This window comes from Ptychodera flava (assembly GCF_041260155.1).
Source record: "Ptychodera flava strain L36383 chromosome 23 unlocalized genomic scaffold, AS_Pfla_20210202 Scaffold_23__1_contigs__length_28996876_pilon, whole genome shotgun sequence".
Lineage (NCBI taxonomy): Eukaryota > Metazoa > Hemichordata > Enteropneusta > Ptychoderidae > Ptychodera > Ptychodera flava.
The window spans coordinates 13,222,766-13,246,966 of record NW_027248277.1 but is presented as its reverse complement, the minus strand read 5'-3'; the positions used below and the strand labels follow the sequence as shown (position 1 = coordinate 13,246,966).

The following is a 24,201-nucleotide window of genomic DNA, read 5'->3' as shown; positions in this document are numbered from 1 at the left end:
TCGAAGCCATAGTATTCACATGGTGTCGCCGTTGCTCTCGATCATGACGAAAAAACAGTCAAAATTTTGAAAGCTGTCGGATTTAATGCAACATATATCGGAAGAGGTGCTACAGAACCAGAGGATCTGGATCTCAGGCCCTGAAAGCTCGATTGTGTACACACAGACAATGAGGAGCTTACGACCCGACATGACTTTGTAAAACGTATTCGTGATTGGCTAATTCTGATGATATGTTCTCATGAATAATTAATTAACCCCCATTCATACTTCCGCAGTTTCCCGGCGTAATATGCCAGAGCTTGATTTTTGCGAAGGTCACCGGAGCGGAAATTATTGCTCTGGCCTGCGAGAATGCGAAATCCGGATGCACAACGTCAACATAGCTGCGACATTTAAGTTTGCAGTTACGACGTAGATTATGACAAAATGATATAACTTTCATGTACCTTGAACACAGCATTCACCTTGTGTATTGGTCCAATATGACCTTTGACCTTAGTTCTGACGACCCATCCCCTTTGACCCTTTTCACCGCGTCATGGATTCATCCAAACCCACTGTAACGAATGGTGCTTTTGGACCTGAATACCGGAAATTGGGGATGGACAGCTTAAATGAAAGTTGTATTTTGTAGTTTGATTTGAAAATACGATGTGCCACGTGTCTTCACCGCTGACTCATGCCGTTACGTTCTGTTTTCCATTAAGTTGAAAACAAATATGTTTTAGCAATAAATATCAACAACTAATCGTATCGAAGACATTCTGATAATACTGTATCCGAGTGCAAGCGGCCACGTGCTAAACCTAAATCGCCAATATGTTTTCTGCATATCATAGCATGAAATGTAAAGGTTGCTAATCTCTGTAATAAATCAGTATTAATCGAAGACATCAAATCTACATATTTCCTTTCTGATGGTGATGTGAAATAAACAGCTGGTAAATATTTACTTCTTAAAGTATCAAATGGACAAATCAAAACAAAATGATACTCATTTAAAATCTCATTTCGTTCACATAATACACAAATTCTGTCTGTTCTCTTAATATTTAGCTTTCTGTTTCTATTTTTAATGTAATTAGAAGAGCATATTAATCGTGCCAGCATTTTCACATGCGTCATCTGAAAGGTATTTTTTCTCGAACAAGTGATGTCTTAAATTCTCTGTGAGATGAAAGTTTATCAATTGTACAAATTTGGCTAAACCAATTACAATACAAAAAAAAAACATTTAAGATTTTCCACAAATGAATTCAAGAAATATTTCTCATTAACTCGTTCTTGTCGTTCCCACACATCTTGGAGATTACATTGAAAGAGAACATCTTAATATGATGTATCCAAGTACATTGTGTTCTTATACCTGATTTATCAATTTGATAAAACATTTCATAACATTTTCTAGGGTATCTGCTACTTGGCATTTTTAAAAGTTTGACCCAATATTTTATACATCTCTTAGATGTGTAAAAATAAATAGGATACCGCCCACATTCTCCAAGAACAGCAGCATTCGGAGTGTTGCAGGATACGCCTGAATATGTTGTAGACTTTCATATGTTGTGTAGCCCCACACTTCAGAACCTTACGTTATAATAGGCAAGACCATAGCATCAACAATTTAAAAAAAAAATACATCATAACTAAAGTTATCAGTCTTTTTACCAGCTCTTGTGATGCCCATTAACACTTTTTTGGCCTGTTGGGCAATAGTTTTTGTAGCAACAGACGATTGCAATCTGGTAGGAAAATGACACCGAGATACTTATAAAAAGATACAACACAAAGCCTTTCTCCATTAAAGTACCATTTCTCGGTCTTTGAAAGGTGTCCGCCACCTTTAAATACAATGACTTTGGTCTTATCTAGATTTACTGACATTTTCCATTTGATACTATAGGGTACTCAAACAATTAGGAAGGCGCTGTGACAGTATCAGCAAAAAGAACTACATGATCTGCAAACAATAAACACATTATTTCAACTATTTTTGGTGAGAGTTGAATGTCACTTAAACCGCTATTTTGTATATCATGGATCAGCTCGTTCATAAAAAATGAAGACAAAAAGGGGCTTAACATGCACCCTTGTCTAACTCCTATTGGACAGCTAAAATAATCTGAATAACTGTTATTTGTGCGTACACATGATTTGACATCAACATACATAGCATGAATTATTTTGAATATTTTCCCTTTCACTGCACCCTTTAAAAGTACATAACCTTTGTTGCGCCACAGCATCAAAGGCTTTCGAAAAATTAACAAAAGCACAATAAAACTTACCCCGTTTTCTAAAAAGGTATTTCTGAATAATAGATTGTAAAATAAAAAAATATTATCCACATTGGAATACCCTCTCCGTAAAACCTGCTTGTGTTTCATCAATTTTTGCGAGTGTATTTGCCCAAAAAGACAGGCGGTTATTCAATACAGAAGAAAAAATTTTACCAAATATGCTTAACAGAGATATACCTCTATAGTTACAAGGAGAATCAGTCGGACAACTTTTATGAATTGGAATGACGATTGCTTTCGACCATTCCTTCGGGAAAATACTTGAATCAAAAAGTCTATTAAACAGAACATTCAAAAAATGAAGAATAAAGTGGCTCGTAGATTTTTTTCACTCAATATGTCATCTGGATCGGCTGATTTACCATTTCTGAGTTTTTGTATGACTGTTTCTATCTCGTTATTTGTGATTGGAGCATTTAAAATATCACAACATATTTCACACTCTTCCCCAAGTAACTCATCTACACATCTTGATCACGATTGGAACTAATTTTGGATAATTGGATCTTCACGTTTTTCAAATTTCTCAAAAGTGTTAGGCGCCATGGAGCTGAATGTTACAATATTATACAATTTACTCATAAAAACAAGTGTGTAACTTAAAAAGAAAAGCAGAGCTTACTTTTGCAGGTTACAACGGCCGTATGTCGCCATCCAATTATCCCAAATTAGTTCAAATCGTGTTCCTGAAAGTTCTGGCGAAAAAATTAAAAGATTGGGATCGCCATCGACAGTATCATTTTGTTTGAATAAATTGCTGAAGCAATCACAAAAAGCCTTAGGGTGAACAGTATCTTGAAATCGGAGTGTTGAAACTAAACGCCTTATATTTGCCCAGAAGTACTTTGGATCTGTTGTTGAGAAAATTGAAAGTTTCTCCCCTTGGTCATTTAAAAATAACCGTTTTTTATTGCGACAAAGCTTCTAAAATCGGCTCAAGCCTTTTTATAAGAAGTTAACTCTGTACTGCCACCACTGTTTCTAAACCGTCTCAGTAAATCATACTTTTTCTGTTTCAAGAAACACACTCCGTGTCAAACCATAGTGGTTGCTCTCTGTGACATGACTTGGTTAAACGCTTCTACACATATTACACTGACCAGCTGCTTGTATTAACATATCACTGAAATCAACAATGACATCATTTACATCCGACAAAGGACTACAGGGCTTACAGGCACGACTTGCCACTTCGATGCCTGGTATGCATGTTTTGTTACACACACTAAACGTTTTCATATCATTAACAGGAAGGAACCTAATGACCGGTCTGGTCGTAAAGACATTAATTTGCACCCCAGACTGGTGATAGTAATCTGTCTCAAGGCTTACATGTCAGATATATTTCGGTGTCGGTTTTCTGTTGTCTATCCTGTACAAACAATCCAGTCATTAGGTTCCTTCCTGTTAATGATATGAAAACGTTTAGTGTGTGTAAAAAACATGCATACCAGGCATCGAAGTGGCAAGTCTTGCCTGTAAGCCCTGTATGGATTTCATCTTCAAGGCCGTGATTTGACAGTTTTCCTTTCGCAAGATTAGAAAACTGAATTGCAGGACACCACACATATTTAGGCAACACTTCAGTGTAATTTTGCAGGTTTTGACAAGTTGGATTGACCGCAGTGTTTGCTTTGAAAGAAAATGACAGAGGGAAATGATCTGATTCGCTGCGCATGTCCACAGAAAATGACATGACATTTGGAAACAGATCAGTTGACACCTAAATCACCAAGTGCGACAAAATACTGATGCAGTCAGTAAAGACTGGCAAGTTAGGCAAATACAGGAGTGGCATACAGAATGTCGGTTCTGGAAGACCACCTTTTTAGCTTAAATTCAAAGTTTAATATATTAAGCGTGCCGCCCCCCCCCCCCCGCCCCCCCTCGTCGCAGTGAAGGCACGGGGGCTCTGGCAAAGGTTGCCGGAACACGACCAAGGGAGTATTTGCCGCTGTAATTGTAAGGAACTTGTGGCAACTTCAGAATATATACGTCGATTGTGTGTCGGACAGTTGACTTATTTTGTTGACGGCTCATCGTAACACGATCTTTGAATCAGGAAGAAAATGAAAGGCTTTGAAGACCATATCAAAATCTGGGTCTTGGGACGATTTATCTGATATTGGGTGCAGTCTCAGTCTTCGATGGCAGTGCTTACTACTAGCGATGCCACATTTGTGGATATCTCAAAGTCCAGAAGTCGTCAGACCTGAACTACCAATCTGTTTTATAGAACTTTATTCCTCCCAAATGTAAATTATATTTCTCCCAGTTTCTTGATATAAGTGAAGAGGAGTGGAGTGCTATCTTTGAACTTCCTTTTAAAGTAACTAAGGAAACTAAACTGCAAGAGTTTCAGTGGAAGATTACCCACAACATCCTTTACACTAATTTTGTTCTTTTTCGTATGGATCCTCCAAGAGTAAATAGCAATCAGTGTACTTTCTGTAAAAAAGCTGATGAAACAATTGTCCACCTTTTTGTAGAATGTGAATTTTCACAGAGTATTTGGAATAGCTTTTTGTCAAACTGGGGAAAATCTGTCAATGCACCGTCAGCTATGTCAGTTAAACAGATCTTGCTGGGTGATATGTCCTTTAGTACCCTTTTAAACCACTTAATAATTATTACAAAAAAAGACAAAATTCCCATTTTTGAGATTGTTAAGGCGAATGTTAAAATTGCAAAAGAGATTGAATTTTATATAGCTAAGAGAAACCATTGTACAAGAACAGCTTTGTCGAAATGGCCATTTTGAGGAAATTTGCATTTTTCGGGTCAACCACACGCGTTTGCTCAGCCTTATGTGTTTTAATTTGTGTCGTGTTGTTTTCATCTTTGACGAAATCTTTATTGTTTCTGTACTTCTTCTTGTCGACTTTGCTCTGAACTGAACAGACCTGTAATGTAAGATTCAGTTTTGTATTTCTTTTTGAGTCTCCTGGCAATAAAAAACCTATTAAATATAAAAAAGTCTGTGTGATTGAAGTTGTCGGAATGCTCTTTTAGTACAGTCTGATCGATTCCGAATGCAAACGACGTAAGAGGGCATATAACAAAGTGTAACGACACAATAGGTTATCTTACAAGGACGATAACAATTGACTAAGATTTACAGCAAAGGTTTCTTTCGACGAGAACGCCTCAAACTATAACTACAAGAGCGCCAGTGAGGATATTTGATGATTGCAAAATGAAGATTATATAACTGTGGCATGCGAGATCATCACGAGATCATCATGGGGTGAAAATTGCACAAAGACCAGCCACACACTTTGACTATTATTTTATGTTATTTGAATAGCACCATTGACATCGGGAATCAAAAATTGTACCGAAACATAGATATATTCATACATGGACGAAACACTCAGAGAGAGATATATATATAACAGAGTTTCTCTGAATCATTGAAGGGCATTTCTCATCGCACTGTCTATCACACTAAACGTCACACTGTCCAACATGCAGCTTTATAGCACCTTTGTTGTGCAATGCCATATACAATTTGAACTCGGCCGGCATGTTATGGTGGACTGCCTGCAACTTTTCGGGCGACGACATAGTTGCAGTTTTGTTAAAATAATGGAAGTAGGTCGGATTTCCATCAGGATCTTCTGCGAAAGGCCAGTACCCATAGAGATGAACCTCTTCACAGAAACTCATCGCGGCTGTAAATACAGTCATTCCTGAGAGAGAGAGAGAGAGAGAGAGAGAGAGAGAGAGAGAGAGAGAGAGAGAGAGAGAGAGAAATCCTGTAAACCGTATACCTATAGTGTGCCGTCACACTATAGGGAACACTATCATTTGTCTCTGGTATAAAATTATCTTCAATATGATATGAACCCCAACATCAAAAAAATGGCCAGGTTTGTCGTATTCTTAACGATTTTAATGTAAGAATTTCTGAAGTGCAACTCGAACTCTACATCGATGACAATATTTGCATCCATAATGATGTTTTCAGAAATTGGGAACACCATCCTTACCAGATGTCGTCATCTCGGCCACAAGATTCTTCTGGTCAGTCCAGAACGTCCTGACTAGCGTCTGAAAATACGGATGTATATAAATTACTTTGAGATTGGTTGTCTTGAGAATGTCATGTGCTTTGAATGCAGGCTTTGTGCATGGCGTTTTCGAAAAAGCTGACACTAAGACATAGGCGTTGTCATACTCCTTGGTCATATATTTCTCGAAGCGTTCGGATCCTTGTTCGTTCAACCTGTCAAATCTGTGATGAAGAGAGCAGAAGAACAACAACATTATTCCAAAATTGATTATATTTGTTGAGACTTTACAAAGCAGTTTCCTTTTCCACTGATCGCAAAATCATGTCCGTCTACTTTCAGATTGAACCGACTAGTTTTATATTGACTTTCCGTTACTGATTTGGAATTTGTCTTATGTTAGACAAAGTATGACTCCACTGGAGTAAATAATCAAAATTTGACATTACATTGCTGAATGAATGGAGGGAGCGCCCTGTAAACAAGGATCTTCCGTGCTTAGTGCAATGTCACCGATCATACACCATCTCAATCTGATTAAAATCCAATGAACAGATAGGTCAGTCTGTAGCGCAATCGTATGACTTTTTGTGTTTCCATGGTCCTCCTCTCTCTCAGAAGGACTGCAGGAACAAAGACTATCCTACAAATTGCGTGAAAGACCTTTACATTAGACTGACAGATCCGTCGCTCGAGGGCGCCCTCTCGAGGCTCCGCGCCCTCCTCTCACGCCTCGAGTGATGCGTCTTTCAGCCAATTTCTGCATCGGATTTTTATCAGATTGACAGCATCTAAGAATTCTACTGTTTACAAGATCAGACAGCTTAGGCTTGAAGGAAGTGTCAGACAAAGGTTCATCAATATAGAACTTACTGATGTTTTAAAATAGAGGGATTGCACGTCACTAGGTTTGTCTTAGAACCGACGTCTTCGGAATAACCACGGACTGGCGCCACATTGTATCTGAAAATGTTGAATATACTCTAAAAATTATACTGTGATGCAGTAAAACATAAACCTTTAGAGAGGCTATAAATAGCATTTTTTTACTCTTTTTTTTTGTGTTTTGCATGGACTAATGGTTCATAGTTTTAGCTTCTACTGAACAGACGAATATAAAATGAATTGTAAGCTTTGATGAAAGTAATTCCGTAACACCAAGTGGTTTTAGACTCGACTTTGGGTTTAATATATTCCTGTTCTTATCACAAGAAGTACGATAAAGCCATTATGGTGATAACCGGGAGGGCATATTGTATACATTTTGTGTATATATATATATATATATATATATATATATATATATATATATATATATATATATATATATATATATATATATATATATATATATATATATATATCACATACATAGACCCAGTTATCCCTATAGTGTGACGGCACACTATAGGTATACGGTTTACATGATTTCCGTATACCCCTACTTCTTAAGTCAGAAATGCGGTAAAGGTAATAAATAGCGAAAACGTCAAGGCTTTTTGTACCGATGATTGTGAAAGTTTGTCTGTTTTTTTTTTTCAACTGGGGAAAACGAGAGCGTTCACTGTCGTCTCATCCCTACGTTTGCTACTACCACTGTACTGTGCTATCTCGTCACGAGCCGTAAACAGCCCAGTCATCGCTCAAAATCGACAAATTTATCACCGAACAAGAATCCAACATATGTATTAAGAATATGATGTATCAAAATCAACACATCATCCTGTCAGGTGACGGGTTAAGTTCTTAGCATCGGCAAAGTGTTGTATTGCTGTTGAACTAGGCTGTACTAAAGCGAGAATGTTTACTGTAGTAACGTACGGCAAACGCGGTTTTCAGAAGCTTGTGCCACTTCGGCGTCGACAGCGCGATAGGAGCCGCGGCCACAATGAAGTGTTTTCATAAGACGCGAGTAAAATCGAGATCGAATGAACGTCACATGGCAAATTGTTGTGATTGTTTTTGATTTTAGTTTCATTCATAATTACAACGGACGATGATACACTTTTCCTCTCAATTTCAAACAACGTCCAAGGCGCTGAGAATATATGCCCACGTACGATCTTCATACGGCATCGTACTCCTCCAGTCCTCACTACTTTCGAGCAATATAATTTTCCTAGGTGCAGTATGGTTAAAAAAATGACCAACATGAACGATGTGATACAGTTCAATGGTGGTTTTATTCATATATTATGACCGAAGTCAAGAATTGACACGATTTTTAGATAGCAGTAAAAATGACGACGGCAGCATTGCGCAGTGTGTTCGGTTCGTACAGTATAAACAACGTGTAAGCACCGCTCTGAACAGCAAGACAAGGTTAAATTTCGATGCATTTTTTAAACATTATTACTTTACCTTCAAACAAAACATTGCATCTGAAGATACTTTTTTTAAGCTAAGAATCCTTTCACTTCTTCTGTCTGAAGATTGCAGGATGCATGAAACATAAGTAACAGATATCATTACTTTGTTCTTGGAGTAATCTGTGTTATAATTTATAACGCTCTGCTTTAGCATTGAGCAATGTAATTTCCCACGAGACCACTGTATAATACATCTGTATACTTCGAAATATATATATATATATATATATATATATATATATATATATATATATATATATATATATATATATATATATATATATATATATATATATATATTTATTATACACCTACTGCCGTAACCTATGGGAGTTTGACCGTCCAATAACTTTCCGTATTTTGTATAGTACGCGGAGTCCCGAATACGGGAGACGCGCGAGGCGCCTGTTTGACCTTTGACCTAGCGATTATCGGATGTAAACAAACTATTTTATGGTGAGTAATAACAAACTTCCACCAAATGTATTCATAGTATAAGGTTTAAAAACGCTAAACACAAAACTGAGTCTAAATGCAATTGATTTTTATTTTAAAAAACTAATTAAATTGAAAACATTCAGCGAAGTTTGCTTGTACTGCACTGGAAATTAATTGGCTTCATGCCAACGCAACAATCGCGCGCGTTCCACTCATATCGCGCGTGCCGCATCCCTCAAAATTTACCATAGAATTAGTTTATACGGACGATTATGGGGGAGATGTAATAATAATAGGGTTATACACAAAATACGGCCCTGTATGGACGAGGGCTCAGTGAGTGACGTATGGACGAGCCTTCGGCTCGTCCAATACGTCACTCGAAGTATACGTGTGTATATATATATATATATATATATATATATATTATATATATATATATATATATATATATATATATATATATATATATATATATATATATATATATATATATATATATATACTCTCACACTAGTGAAAAAGGCACACAAATACACCTGATTGTCTCTACTCTGCAAATTTTTTGGGGGCTTTGAAAAAATGGCCTGTGTAAGATTCTAACCGTCGTCGCTCGAATTTAGTTCGGATGCTCTACCAAGAGCACAAACGAAGAAGTTCAAGTTTGTTTTTTGCGAAAGGTATCCTTGCCGGCCTTTTTCTTTAGTGTTCCTTAAAATAACTCCTTCGGGTGAATAAGCAGTGTTGAATCTGAGGTATCCTTCGGGGAAGAAAAAAGGCCAACAAGGATACCAACTTGAACTGATCCGTTAGCTCATTTGGTAGAGCATTCGAACTGAATTCGGGCGACGTGGGTCCGAATCCTATATGGGTCTTTTTTTTCAAAGCACAAACACTTGCAGAGTGGAGACAATAAGATGTAGTTGTGTGCTTTTCTCTTTAGTTTATACAATATGTTTCCATGCTACACAACAATGGGGAACCTGTTACATTATATATATATATGTTAACACATATTAGCTTATGTACAAAGTAATATTTGTTGTATTTGAAGTAATTTGTGTTATTATTTATAACGCTCTACTTTTAGCAACGACCACTATTTTTTCCCACGAGGATATCTGTATACATCGATATATATATATATATATATATATATATATATATATATATATATATATATATATATATATATATATATATATATATATATATATATATATATATACACACACAAAATATATACAATGTGCCCTCCCGGTTATCACCATAATGGCTTTATGGCAACCTCTGAACTTGGGCACAGAGAGTACGGTATATATATATATATATATATATTATATATATATATATATATATATATATATATATATATATATATATATATATATATATATATATATATATATATATATATTTGTAGTACCTGAAAATATAGTCAGCATTATCTATGGCCTTGCCACATTTGCTTCCCAGTAGAATGCCGCTGTTTCCAACTAAACTGCATTTCTTGAAAGCCTTTTGCTGGTACGGCATTTTCTGCAAGTGAAATGGAAAAAAGTTAAAGAATTCTTACGACTATCTGACTAAATGTAACATTGAGCCTTGATAATTAACTCAGTGAGTGATGCAATTGCACCAATCAAGTCAAGTTAAACAAGCTTAAGGGAACATAATTATGTGCCACCTTCCCTTGCAAAGAGATGACCTCGACTTTAAATTTGATAACTACCTTTATGAACCTCTGGTGTATCTCCCTTGTGATCGCATATGTGTAGTTCAAATGTACGGTATACCGTAATTCCTGGCCTGGTTGTACGTTTTCTCCAGTCACTAGAAATAATCCGCTTGTGTTGCAGTATCGCCCGAGGACGGACCTACACGACGTGGGATCAAAGAATCAAACCTGATTAGTACAGGGTTGTCATGGGGATTAGATGTATCTCTACTCTTACTGTGACGTACGTCAGTAAGTCTGTCTGTCTGTCCTTCTGTCCATCTCTCTCTCTCTCTCTCTCTCTCTCTCTCTCTCTCTCTCTCTCTCTCTCTCTCTCTCTCTCTCTCTCTCTCTCTCTCTCTCTCCAGTTTTGTCAACGATTTTGTAAATCGGAGGCAAACGGAGACAAGTAAGAGGTCAGCATCTGGTCGCGTAATGGTAGTTGAGGGGAGGCAACATCCTCTCACTTACTGAGAACATTTTTGAAAAATTTACACGTTTTCAAACACTTTAATATGTTACTTCTTTCAAACTTGGAGAGACCCGTGTGTGTTTACTATTATACTTATGAATGTAACTTTTGAAATAACCATACAAGCTATAACAATCCGATTGGAGCTAACTTGAAAGAACAGGACGTTTTATCATAATTGTTAGGTGCCCTACAGCTGAAACTTGCAATGTTCTAAATTACCCATAAAAATAAGTGAATTGCAAAACAAACAAAAACTAAAGTAGATGGGCTTAAATTCGCTGATTAAACCAACATAATTACGATATCCTATTCTACCAAATTAGTTTCAATCGTTTAAAAGTTGTTTGCCACAATAATTGAGACGTTAAAAATCAGGACGTGAAATTCTTTTGCTCATCAATATTCATAAAGTGCAGATCAAAACAAACTCTTAAACAACAGTAATTTCTAAAATTAAGTCAATTATAGAAACATGGCGATGAACACAATCTTTCTTTATGGAGAGTGTCCGTGTAGCAATTCAGAAGTTATTCATTTTGACAGATACATAAGTATATTTCAAAATACCCATTTTAAAATGTCGCGCATTGGCTTGTATCGCCGTACAGGCTTGGTTACAACAACCTCAAAGGTCAAATTAAGCCTGCCACATGCAATTGTCCAGATTTCCACAAAGGTATTTCCCACAGGGCTTGGATCTAAATCTTTGTTACCAATCTATGTAGAAATATTATAGCGAGTTAGATGGGGTGACATTAAACACGTTTTGAGTATGTAGGGAGGCATTTCAAAGAGCAGAGAACTGTTTTTGGATCTCTCGGCCCTCCAGTGGTTCTTGTGAATGCCGCTCAAAAAGGGGTTAAGGCTGCGCTCACAAATAACAATTATGGGGAGGGGTGGAGGAATCGCGATTTAAATCTTTTTTTTTTTAAATCCTCCCTCAATACCCTAAAAATGTCAAATCCCCCTCTATATGATCAAAATTTTCCAAGTCCCTCCAACTATCTCAAGCCCGCATATTGTAAAGGATGTGCGCACAGAAAAAATAAACACGTATCACGCCGTTCCGCTCGCTGATGTTCAACACTACCTCAGTGACCTATTATTAGGAGTTTGTAAAGTCATATTCCCAAGGCAAGTACTTAAGTTGATTCATTTCTAAGCGCATCAGTGAAGCCCGCGCCAATAAATAAACGTTAATGGTCAGGGCGGCTTTTACGGTGGCCCCTACACGCCACGGAACTCTATTACTTTTGAATATAAACTCTAATTTTTCTTGACAATATCTTTAATATTTGTGAGAGATTTTATTTCTCCACCGCAAACTTTTAATTTTGTACGGGCAACTTTATCTTAACATTATCTTAACTTTAACTTCTCGAAAGTAGCTTTAGTTTTAACAATAAAGAAAATATGTTTCTCAAAAGTATTTTTTATTTTGTAAAACAAACGTAAATTTTTTTCAAGATAACAGACTCCCCTACACGTCATGGAAATTTATTACTTTTGAACATAAACTCATATTTCTTGGCAATATATTTAATATTTGTAAGAAATTTTATTTCTCCACAGCAAACTTTTATTTCTGAACGCAGAAACTTTATTTTTGGGGTAAACTGTTTTTAAAAACTTTTAACAAAAACACTTTAACTTTTAAAAATAACATTAACTTTGAACAAAATATTTGTTTCTCAAAAACGTTTTTTATTCGAAAAGAAGTAAAATTGTTCACAGCAAGAGTTTAAGATATTTGCTGAGCGCGAACAGAGTTACTTAAATGACATAACCTTATGTCCTTAGAGCAGAAAACTTAAATTCTTAAAGAAAAGTTTTATTTTTCAAGAGTAAAATTAATTTCTTTATGGAAAAAAGATTTTCTCAGAGCAGCAAATTGAAATATAGTGAATAAAACTTTTTTTCTCAATGGAGAGAAATTATTTTCTGAAGACAACAAAACTAATTCCTTCAAGATATATTTTCCACATATGAGTGTGGTTTAACAATTTGGTAAAACTGAACTCAGAGAGAACGAAAAAGGGATGAAAAAGTCAAACTTACTTTTCTTCAGAGCGAAAATTATTTCTGAGAGGAGAAATATTTCATGTGAGGGCGCAATTACCTATAATGCATAGCAAACTCTTTCTAGCGAGAGTAAACATATTTTTGGGAAGAGTAAAACATTTTTCCGACGAGCAAAACTATTTTAACGGCGGCGGAAGTTAAAGTATCCCACCATGCAACACCCAAGTTTGATGACCCAGAGTCTCCGAGTTGGTAGCCGGTATCAGACAGTTCGTGTTCATGTCGGCTACATGGACGATCTGCTCTCCGAGACAACCATGACTGACTTCATCGGCGATACGGGCACGCCTGCCCGGCCCTACCCTGCCTGCGTACGATGCTGTGTGTTGGGGCCGTATAACGCCGGAACTCACAACATCGTACACAGGGCTACGGGCACGCGGGTCAGTTGCTGCGGATCCATAGCCCTACCATTCCCTGTGCTGGTTATGTCAACCAGCACAGGGAGTGGTAGGGCTACGGATCCGCAGCAAGCGGGTCAGTTGCCACTTGTCTGAGTCCCCGAAGAACGGTTTTATGTTTGAGTGATTCATCCTGACGGCAGACGGTGTGCGACGGGACCGCATTGGGGTTCTTCATTAGCTCTGCATGACATAGCCCTGCGAACAGGTCTGTGTGTTCCCGGCGTTATTATACGTTATTAGAGAGGTTTAGTTACACGTAATTACGTGTAACTAAACCTCTCTACTATACGCCGGGAACACACAGACCTGTACGCAGGGCTATGCATGGCAGGGCTGTGTGTTACCGGCGTTATACAGTCTCCCACCACATAACACCGGTAACACACAGCACACGCAGCCAACGTGTGTGATATTCATCTTTTCTAAGAGGAGAAGCCAGATTCGTAATTTATAGAAACTGAAACTGAACCGAGCCCGCCAGATTTGACCACAGTCGCGGACTGGTTTTGACTTTCACGTACGTGTGGTTTGCGGGGTCAAAAACGTGAAAGTCTACCAGCCCGTAAAAGGCATATCCCGTCCGAAAACACCACAGCTGTGGACCCACAACTACTGTTTTGAACCACGCTCGACTGTGGTCAAATCTGGCGGGCCAGGTTCAGTTTCAGTCGAAGACTCTATCAATTACGAATCTGGCTTATAGAAAAGATGACTATCACACAACATAACATTTCACAACACAGCAACTGATGAAGGAATAGCTCTGGATGGCAGGGCTGTGTGTTACCGGCGTTATGTGGTGGAAGGCCGTATAACGCCGGTAACACACAGCCCATGCACAGCCAATGAAGGAATCCAATGCGGTCCATCCCGTCGCACAACGAATCACTCAAACACAAAACCGTTCTTCAGGGTCTCAGACAAGTGGCAACTGTTGAACTGACTCGTTTGCGTGCCCGTGCCCATAGCCCTGCGTACGATGCTGTGTGTTCCCGGCGTTATACGGCCCCAACACACAGCATCGTACGCAGGCAGGGTAGGGCCAGGCTAGCTGCAGTACAGTACGGCAAACCGTCCGACCCAAATACCTAGGTAAAACCTCGAGGTACTGTACTTGCAGCTGGGCCGGGCTAGCGTGCCTGTATCGCCGATGAAGTCAGTCATGGTTGTCTCGGAGACTCTGGGTCATCAAACTTGGGTGTTGCATGGTGGGATACTTTAACTTCCGCCGCCGTTAAAATAAAGTTTTGCTCGTCGGAAAAATGTTTTTACTCTTCCCAAAAATATGTTTACTCTCTCTAGAAAGAGTTTGCTATGCATTATAGGTAATTGCGCCCTCACATGAAATATTTCTCCTCTCAGAAAAAAATTTCGCTCTGAAGAAAAGTAAGTTTGACTTTTTCATCCTTCCTTTTTCGTTCTCTCTCAGTTCAGTTTTACCAAATTCTTAAACCACACTCATATGTGGAAAATATATCTTGAAAGAATTAGTTTTGTTGTCGTCAGAAAATAATTTCTCGCCATTGAGAAAAAAGTTTTATTCTCTGTATTTCAATTTGCTGCTCTGAGAAAATCTTTTTTCCATAAAGAAATTAATTTTACTCTTGGAAAAACAAAACTTTTCTTTAAGAATTTAAGTTTTCTGCTCTAAAGACATAAGGTTATGTCATTTAAGTAACTCAGTTCGCGCTCAGCAAAAATCTTAAACTCTTGCTGTGAACAATTTTAACTTCTTTTCGAATAAAAAACGCTTTTGAGAAACAATATTTTGTTCAAAGTTAAAGTTATTTTTTAAAAGTTAAAGTTTTTTTTGTTAAAAGTTTTTAAAAACAGTTTACCCCAAAAATAAAGTTTCCGCGTTCAGAAATAAAAGTTTGCTGTGAAGAAATAAAATTCCTTACAAATATTAAATATATTGTCAAGAAATATGAGTTTATGTTCAAAAGTAATAAATTTCCATGACGTGTAGGGGAGTTTGTCATCTTGAAAAATTTTTACTTTTGTTTACAAAATAAAAAATACTTTTGAGAAACATATTTTGTTTATGGTTAAAACTAAACTACTTTCGAGAAGTTAAAGTTAAGATAATGTTAAGATAAAGTTGCCCATACAAAATTAAAAGTTTGCGTTGGAGAAACAAAATCTCTTACAAATATTAAAGATATTGTCAAGAAAAATTAGAGTTTATATTCAAAAGTAATAGAGTTCCGTGGCGTGTAGGGGCCACCGTAGGGCGGAGTCTCTTATTTCAATTATATTATCAACGAACCCAAGAAAACCTTCAAAATTTGCGAAAATTTCCAAAGCGAACGACAACTGGGCCCCAGAACTGAGCAATACGCGACGCAGTGTCACGCGCGCTGTAAAAATTTGGAAATCCGGAGATGTTTTCAGAAAAAAATGTATCTCAACTTGGCCCACAAGTACTCCATTTTATTTTGCGATTGATTATGATTTACGTTTCAGTTGTAAAGTTACGATATTTTGAGTTGTTAATCTTATTATTCATATTCACGGGCATGTAAACAAACCATTACTGAGCATTTGGGTCAGTCACGTGGTTCAGCTCGACCAATCAAAATGCGACGGGCAGGGCAAGGTAATATGATTATGAAATAATCTCAAATATGACTGTTCAAGCTCATTTTCACAACCAGCTCGCTCAAACGAAACCACATGTGCTCCGCTATTCTGTTGTTCCACATCCAGAACGAGGCTCCTTCCACAAAATCCTTCATCCAACCAAATATGAAGGCTGTAGCTTTTGCAGTAATTGATTTACAGGCGCATTTCTGAAGGCGAGGTCAAAGGTCATCCTGGACACGTAAAATGTTTGCAGCACCCTTTCCTTCCACAACAATAATTGTCCACCAAAATCAGACCTGCAACCCTGTTGGCTGGCCCAGAATTATATATGCGCATAATTAATGAGATACAAATTGATTGTAGGTGTCAAATATCAGTGGCAACCCCGAAATTTAGGTGTGCATTTTGGTCAATAGTTCAACAGACACCAACCATCGATCGGACTCTTGTATAGGATATATTATAGCCAAAGCTTGCCTGCAAAGGTGTAAGGTAGGTCAAAGGTCATAGTAAATTCTGAAAAATAATACTTTAAAAATATTCTTCTCAAAATTGACATGGCTTAAGAACTTAATGTATGGAATGTAGCGACTTCGCCATGTTCAAAGTTAGTGTAGAGAATTGTGATTAACGATTTTTTATGCAAATGAAGTAATTACAAAGTTAAATTCCGAGATGGATGCAAGAGAAAGGGTCCAAATATTATTGATGTGGACAGAGACAATGTAAGCAGATAGACTTTTCGCATTTCAGCAGTTTTTTTTATGTATGTTTCTATCCGTAGTCACCGCTCTAACATTTTTCTTGTACTGATTTTATATTTTATTTGATTTTTTATATTTATTTTCACGTTTAAAACTTTAATATTTTATACTTTATGTCGGACCCCGTGGTAGATTACAACCTTGTAGGAGTCTTTACCCCTGTTTGAGTATGTACATGGGAAATCCTTTAATATGAAATAAATAAATAAATAAATAAATAAACAAATAAATAAATAAATAAATAAATAAACTGTGACACGTAGGGGGGTCAGTGTTTGTGTGCATGAAAATTGCGGAAAGTCACTTTTTCTTGCAAACTTTTGCAGGGTCGCGTTTTATGTGCAGTGTCATTTGAAACACACAGGCCCCCCTCCCTGAAATATCTATCCTGTCCCTTAGTACAATAACCTAGGCCCCTACATGTGGAATATTCTCGCATTACTCATTGTTGACATTGACTGTTTAGGTCACCCTGTGTTCTCCTTTGAAATTGGTGCACAGTTAGTCAATTTATTCAGAGATAATGCTGATAAAAAACCTGCACCACTAACAATTTTCTATAATCAAACATCAAGTGATCCAAAAAAAAATTCTGCAGATTTCTAATAATATTCTGAAAAGCTATACTATCCTAAACTCAGCACAGCTAATTTGTATCATTGTATAAGTTAAGGTATCTAAACGTGAACTTCAGTAGGAACCAGCAATGTGAATTTCAACAGATCTACATAAACTGTTTCTAGGAAGATTGTATTAATATACCAAATGAAAAAGACGAAAGGTTATAGGAAATTACAGATGGGTAGAGGTAAGATTTTTCTGTATAAATTGAAAAATACAGAGGTGTCAAGATCCGTTTTCGGGAAGGCCCGCATGATGCACCCACATAATGAACACCAGCTCTGGTCATTTCCAAATGTAGCATCGCTATAATATTGTATATGCCATGATGGATCGATGGAAAATACTAGAGAATGCAGTGGCTTGCAGCATCCCCTCATGCACATTTTGAAAACCATGTCCTGTACATCAAGCAGGGACTCTGGCTGAGCTAAATGTATCTCTGAATTCATCTCGAAGGTTGCGTAACTTTGAAATAAACTCAGTTATTTGCATGTGTAAATATATACATGTTTTAACATAATTTTGTGATTGAATGTTAATGGAAAGTAACTGCAATGGTGTAACGCCCTCCTTTTCGCTCCTTTTCCCTTTCCAAGGATTTCATACTTTTAAACTTGTAGTAATTAACTTGAACTCTAGTAACCTCAGAGTGACCTCCAAGACTACACTGAGTTCCTATGCTTATTGTGGTTTCCTATTACTCACTAAGACTGTTTACGTTCACAACCTTGAAGTAACCGTCACTGTCTTGTTTTGAGTGATGTACTGTTTTAACAGATGCTAAACTCATTAGAAATGACCGGAGGTTGACGTTGACTCAAACTTCGGGTTGAAAGAACTCTTCGTCCTGTTTTGACAATATTTCCTGTCCTTTAATATTTTCCGACATATCTATATTTAATTAAAGTTGTAGCTTGAGTCATTCATTATAATATGTAGATTTGGAAACTATTTAAGTTGTACACTTTTTAGAAGTAGAGTAGAGCGGAGCAGAGACCGGAGAACGGAGTTGAGAACGGTGTCTAGTAATAAAGATTGAAGTTGTGCTTACAACCGACAACTTTGGCGTCAGCTTCAGTTACTGAAAGCATTACGATCCCAGACCGGTACCTCAACCAAGAGATAGTGAAACTAAAGCCGTGACAATGGTAGCTGATTTTTTTCAGTATTTTTGTTCAGTGTCACTGTGTAGTAGTTTGTTGTTTAAATTTACTGTCAATGTTGACATACCAAGAATTACAGCCATTACATGTATAAACTGCATTGTTATTGTGAACAATTAAATTTTATTCTTTACTGAGATCCATTTGTACAAAATATTAATGAACTTCACGTGTATACTTGATGTGTTCACAAGCAGAATATTGGGCATTTCAATAAACTCTCAAGAGTAGAACACGAAATAGTGGTTGATTCACTGAAGTTCAACATTTTTCTTCTGAAAAATATTAACAATACTTACACCTACTGTCACTTTAAGAACATTACATTTACATAGACCGTTTAAATGTTTGTTTGTTTTTTTGTTGTTGTTGAAAAAATTATTTTGAATCCAGGTACTGGACGAAATAAATGCTTCAATTTAATCTTTGAAAAAGATTTGCTGCAAAGATGGCTACAAAAACATTGTTGCCGTACCAATTTCCCCCAGCACCCCCCTCCCGAAACTAAATGGTCCATCCCTAATCATACAAATTACTAGTATTTCAATACGACTACGTGATCGGTATCTTCATTTCCATGCTTTTTATGATCTCGACTTTGTCCAAGGAGAACTTGTAAATAGTTGCCAGAGTTGAAAGACAATGTATTTTCAACATACTCACCCCCAATTGTCCGCTTCAGTTGCGTTGAAACTCCAATTTCTATCAATAGTGTCGTAGAGGTCCTTCAGAGATGTAAATCCCGACAAGGCGCCTCTCACGTTTTCAAACGTTGCGTTGCGTTGAACTGACGGGTATTTTGTTTCATTTCTTCTACACCGAGGAATGTCTGAGTGACTTGCGTTGATGGCGGAGAAACATTTGGTGCTGGTATTGTTTTCGCACCCACATCGGAGAGTAAAATTAACGAGCTCGTTCGTCACCCTTTCCCTAATAACCGGGATGTTGAGGTCGTAGAACAAAAGCATTACCAGCAAGGCCGAACAGTTAAGTATTCCAACGACACAGAGGACAACACATGATCGTGTCCTTCCTTTGCAACTCACCATGATCCGGCCTCACATCAGCGTTTCTACCTGTGAAAAAACAATAAAAACCATAGCGAGTGGAGGGACAGTGACGGCAGGTATAAATGTATTTATTACACCTCACTCATTCAGCATGCACTGCCATTGGTTGAACATGACTCACGTGACCTGTAAAAGACCGTGATGATGCCCTCTGCGAACTTGATGATGCCCTCTGCATTTGATATTACATGGATGACGTCATTTTACTTACTGCGCATCCTTTCTGCGCTTAACAAATTGTCGTTCGCTTGTACGCAGTCGGCAGCTATGGCCACAGGTTATCGTAATGTTGCTTGGATAGTCGTTCGAGGCGGGCGGCCGCAGGTCGCCGTTTACTTGGAAAAAATAGAAAGGTCAGACACCGATTTCAGACAAGCAGCCTAAAAGAAACAAAAGAAACAATCTGGCGTCAAATAAATGATCCCCGACTATCACAAATACCTTCAAATGTTTATTGCTCCAGTATGGCCGGCCTAGAAACGTTACATGTGCCGAAATTTGGCAATATTCACTTCCTGGGGATTCCGCACACTTGCCCTGTATCCGCCATACTGAATTCGAACTACCTTACCCACAATTCAATGCGAAGTCCAATTAAGTCAGTATGGCGGATACAGGGCAAGTGTGCGGAATCCCCAGGAAGTGAATATTGCCAAATTTCGGCACATGTAACGTTTCTAGGCCGGCCATACTGGAGCAATAACATTTGAAGGTATTTGTGATAGTCGGGGATCATTTATTTGACGCCAGATTGTTTCTTTTGTTTCTTTTAGGCTGCTTGTCTGAAATCGGTGTCTGACCTTTCTATTTTTTCCAAGTAAACGGCGACCTGCGGCCGCCCGCCTCGAACGACTATCCAAGCAACATTACGATAACCTGTGGCTATGGCTACGAAACGTCATGCAAAGCTGTCACCGGCACAGATATTTTGATGCAAGTAAACAGCAAACGAACGAAAATGGCAACAAGGAATGCAATTTCTGTGTTCAGCGACTATGCAAGTAACAAATTTGGATACGCCACCGAGGAGGGCAAAATTTCAGCGGAAACCCTAGACTCGGCACTTACAACATTAACGCTGAGGTCCGGACTCAGAAAGGCGAATTCGCCCTGTACTCGAAGAAGTCTTTGTGTTTTTTGTGTCTTTGCATGTTTGCTTGTTCGGTGTAATAAAAATAATAACACATGAGAGCTTGGGCAATATCACGATTTTTTGCCTGCCCTCGGGCTGGTGGTCATGATCGAAATATTGCTGATGCCCTCGCCTACGGCTCGGGCATCATCAATATTTCGATCATGACCACCATCCCTTGGGCAGGCAATAAATCGTGATATTGCCCTCGCTCTCACGTGATATTATTTAACTAGCAGTTCCACAACGTCTAGATTTGTAATCGGTCAAAATTAAAGGGACATTTTTCATGAATTTTGTTTGATACAAGATACTACTTATATTGTTTGACATGTTGAAAGATACTGAATGAATGGGTGACCATGCATATATTCGACCCTGGTTTTAGACAAATTAAATGAAACCATCGCGAAAATGAATTAATGGTCATGACCATTAATTCATTTTCGCGATGGTTTCATGTATCGTGTCTAAAACCAGGGTTGAATATATGCATGGTCACCCATTCATTCAGTATCTTTCAACATGTCAAACAATATAAGTAGTATCTCGTATCAAACAAAATTCATGAAAAATGGCCGACTTTGTCCCTTTAACATATAATTGTAACGGTCCGCTGTAAAACAATGAATACAAACTCTTCAACCCGACTTCAACATAAACGTTTAGCGGCAGTCTCCACCGATAGCCGGGCTGTGTGTTACCGGCGTTATACGGCCTGGTGGGAGGACGTATAACGCCGGTAACACACAGCCCTGCCATGCAGAGCTATCTCCTCCAAGTGCTATGACTATAACTCAAGCCTTGCAAAAATAAGTGAAGGTGGCTTACATACGCCATATACATATGGATAGAGGGACTGTGCATACGCTAAAGTTTGCCTCTGAAAACAGGCTGCAGCGGTAACAATCTATGAAGCGTCAAGCGCGATGTTCAGTCCCTCCACACACCACGGTCCCTCCACACACCACGGTCCCTCCACACACCACGGTCACAAGATGCACACTCACATCATGAAGGTAGTAAAAGCCTACTGCCTGCATACTTACAATTCAGCGGCGGTCATGGATTCCTGTTTTGCGGATAAGTATGGCTTCTCCGGCTATTTAGACAAAGGTAAAGCTCAGTGTTACGTAACTGTATTGTCGTGTGCACCGATTTTATAGTCCCAACCGTTCAGCACCTTTGTGAGCGAGTAAGAAAGCGGAAACTATGGCCAGAGATCGGCTGTAAATATCGGTAATCGGGCGCCGTACTCGACAACACTATATCCGGAAAGCAGTGTGAATAAAACCGATATTGCACTCTGGTGAGTTTTTCGGACGAAATATTTGTGTCATGGTCATCTAATCTGAACATACTACTCACAGTGAGAGCGCCGCTAGCCATCCAGCACTGACTATGAAACAACGTTAACACGTCCAAACACATCGACAATAAAGGACTTACAATAAGCACAGACAAGTGTCTGTCTCGCCTGTGTAATAAAGGACTGGTCTGGCTTTGATGGCGCATGACGAAATTGGAACCTAACAAAACAGAACCGATGAAAAAGAAGCCAAATTTCCTAAGCTCCTGTCCATGGTTCTGATATGGGGTGATGACGATTCTACTGGCAACGATTCGGCGGTTAATCACAGCCGAGCTTTCATGGATTGTTTTATAATTAATCTGCTGCATAAGATCTATGGTGTAGACACGCTAGTGCCAATATACAAGGGGAAACCTGAGTGTGCATCGATGCGTACTTGTATTCTGTTTATTTGCAACTTATTTACAAATGTATTGCTGCTAAGCGTCAGAGGATACACTGTCAATGTTCGTCCATACCAGTCTAATTCATATGTGTATACTCAAGCTTAATGTTTTCTTTTGAACCAACTTTTATTGCAAAAGAATATATAGGTAATGCCGATGACTTATCTGTTGTATTTCATTTGATAAAATATTTTCTGAAGAATACAAAACTTTTCAACTGCAACTCAAATCTCAGTAAACAATTTCGTTTTGTGATATCCGTTGCACATGTAATTGGGTTGACATTGTAATGCGCCCTCTCTTGAAATGCTATGCGTGTACCCGTGGAGGTAGACCGAAGATAGTAGACTTGCTCCAACTTTGTGGACATATCAATATCAAAACAGAATTAACCCTTTGAATTTTGTCACCTTTAGAAAATATACCCGGGTCAATTTTTTCAGACTCTTGTCAAAAAATTGATAACAAACTGTATCTTATAAAATGTAATGTCCATTTTGTCCAAAATTCAAAAATTACAGAAAAATTCATAAAAATTGGAAAAATGTCACACTAAAATTTTGTTGGGAACAATAACAGCACTAAAAGGGTCAACTAAAGGAACTGAGCAGACTTCAAGCTAAGTGGTAGGCTGTTGCGTATCGTGGAGTGAACGTCTTGGCCCACAGCCAGTGACTGATATGGAGAAAAACCAGCAGTGGCTGGGGCAAGTCTACGAAGACAGTAGAAGCGAGTTACTAGTAATTCTGCTGTCCATGGCAGAATACACAGATGCATACTGTGCTTGTAAACAACGTTATTATCAAAATTCTAGCAAGATTGAAGTCGGTGATTCTGAAAAACACAGTTGCTCATATATAGCTGTGACCCATAAACACCACGGAGGTAGAAGGGAGAGCTATCCCTCCTGTATCCCAGGTGTTACGTAACTAAATGTGAAACGCTTTCACCTAGACTGAAAGAGGGCGCTGTTCGACAAAGAAGATGATACTGCTTTCATGAATTGTTTGGCCAAAGTCCCTCCATCAGATAGTGATTTGGCGACTAGTCAAGGTACAACCACAGGTCGATGAAATTCATTTACAAGGGGATTAAAACAACGAACCTTCGCAAATAACTTACAAATGTGGCATTTTTGTGGCTTTTGCAGTAAGTCCAACCAGAGACCCTGTGGACGCACAGAAAAGAGATTTCACCTTAAATTATGGTAACATAACACTAATTTAAACATCTGAAGGAAATGGTTCAATATCTCCAAGCAGGGTCGACGATAGCCCAATAGTTATCTCATTTACGGGGATGA

At 38.1% G+C, this 24,201-nt stretch overlaps 1 protein-coding gene across 4 annotated transcripts; it reads right to left on the bottom strand.

Moving 5' to 3' along the window:
• Positions 1–382: 382 nt before the first annotated feature.
• On the bottom strand, positions 383–22,542 carry LOC139124263 (alpha-2,8-sialyltransferase 8E-like). Of its 4 annotated transcripts, none has more exons than XM_070690406.1 (7): positions 22,190–22,542; positions 19,602–20,014; positions 10,856–11,000; positions 10,550–10,662; positions 7,190–7,279; positions 6,296–6,540; positions 383–4,528 (listed from the first exon to the last, which is right to left on the bottom strand). In XM_070690406.1, the coding sequence occupies exons 2-7, from the start codon at positions 19,985–19,987 to the stop codon at positions 4,521–4,523; spliced, it is 987 nt and encodes a 328-aa protein (XP_070546507.1). In that variant the 5' UTR covers positions 19,988–20,014; positions 22,190–22,542; the 3' UTR covers positions 383–4,520. The 4 variants fall into 4 exon arrangements, with proteins under 4 accessions (XP_070546507.1, XP_070546505.1, XP_070546504.1 ...); XM_070690404.1 differs by lacking the exon at positions 383–4,528 and adding an exon at positions 5,578–5,995 and having other exon boundaries at positions 22,186–22,538; XM_070690403.1 differs by lacking the exon at positions 383–4,528 and adding an exon at positions 5,578–5,995 and having other exon boundaries at positions 22,190–22,538.
• Between the last annotated feature and the right edge of the window lie 1,659 nt (positions 22,543–24,201).

Coding starts and splice junctions, on each gene's coding strand:
- LOC139124263 (XM_070690404.1), bottom strand. CDS start 19,987: ATGGTGAGTTGCAAAGGAAGGACACGATCATGTGTTGTCCTCTGTGTC. Junction 11,001..19,601: donor ACTGAAGCGGACAATTGGGG/GTGAGTATGTTG, acceptor CACGTCGTGTAG/GTCCGTCCTCGGGCGATACT. Junction 5,996..6,295: donor GGCCGAGATGACGACATCTG/GTAAGGATGGTG, acceptor TCTCTCTCTCAG/GAATGACTGTATTTACAGCC.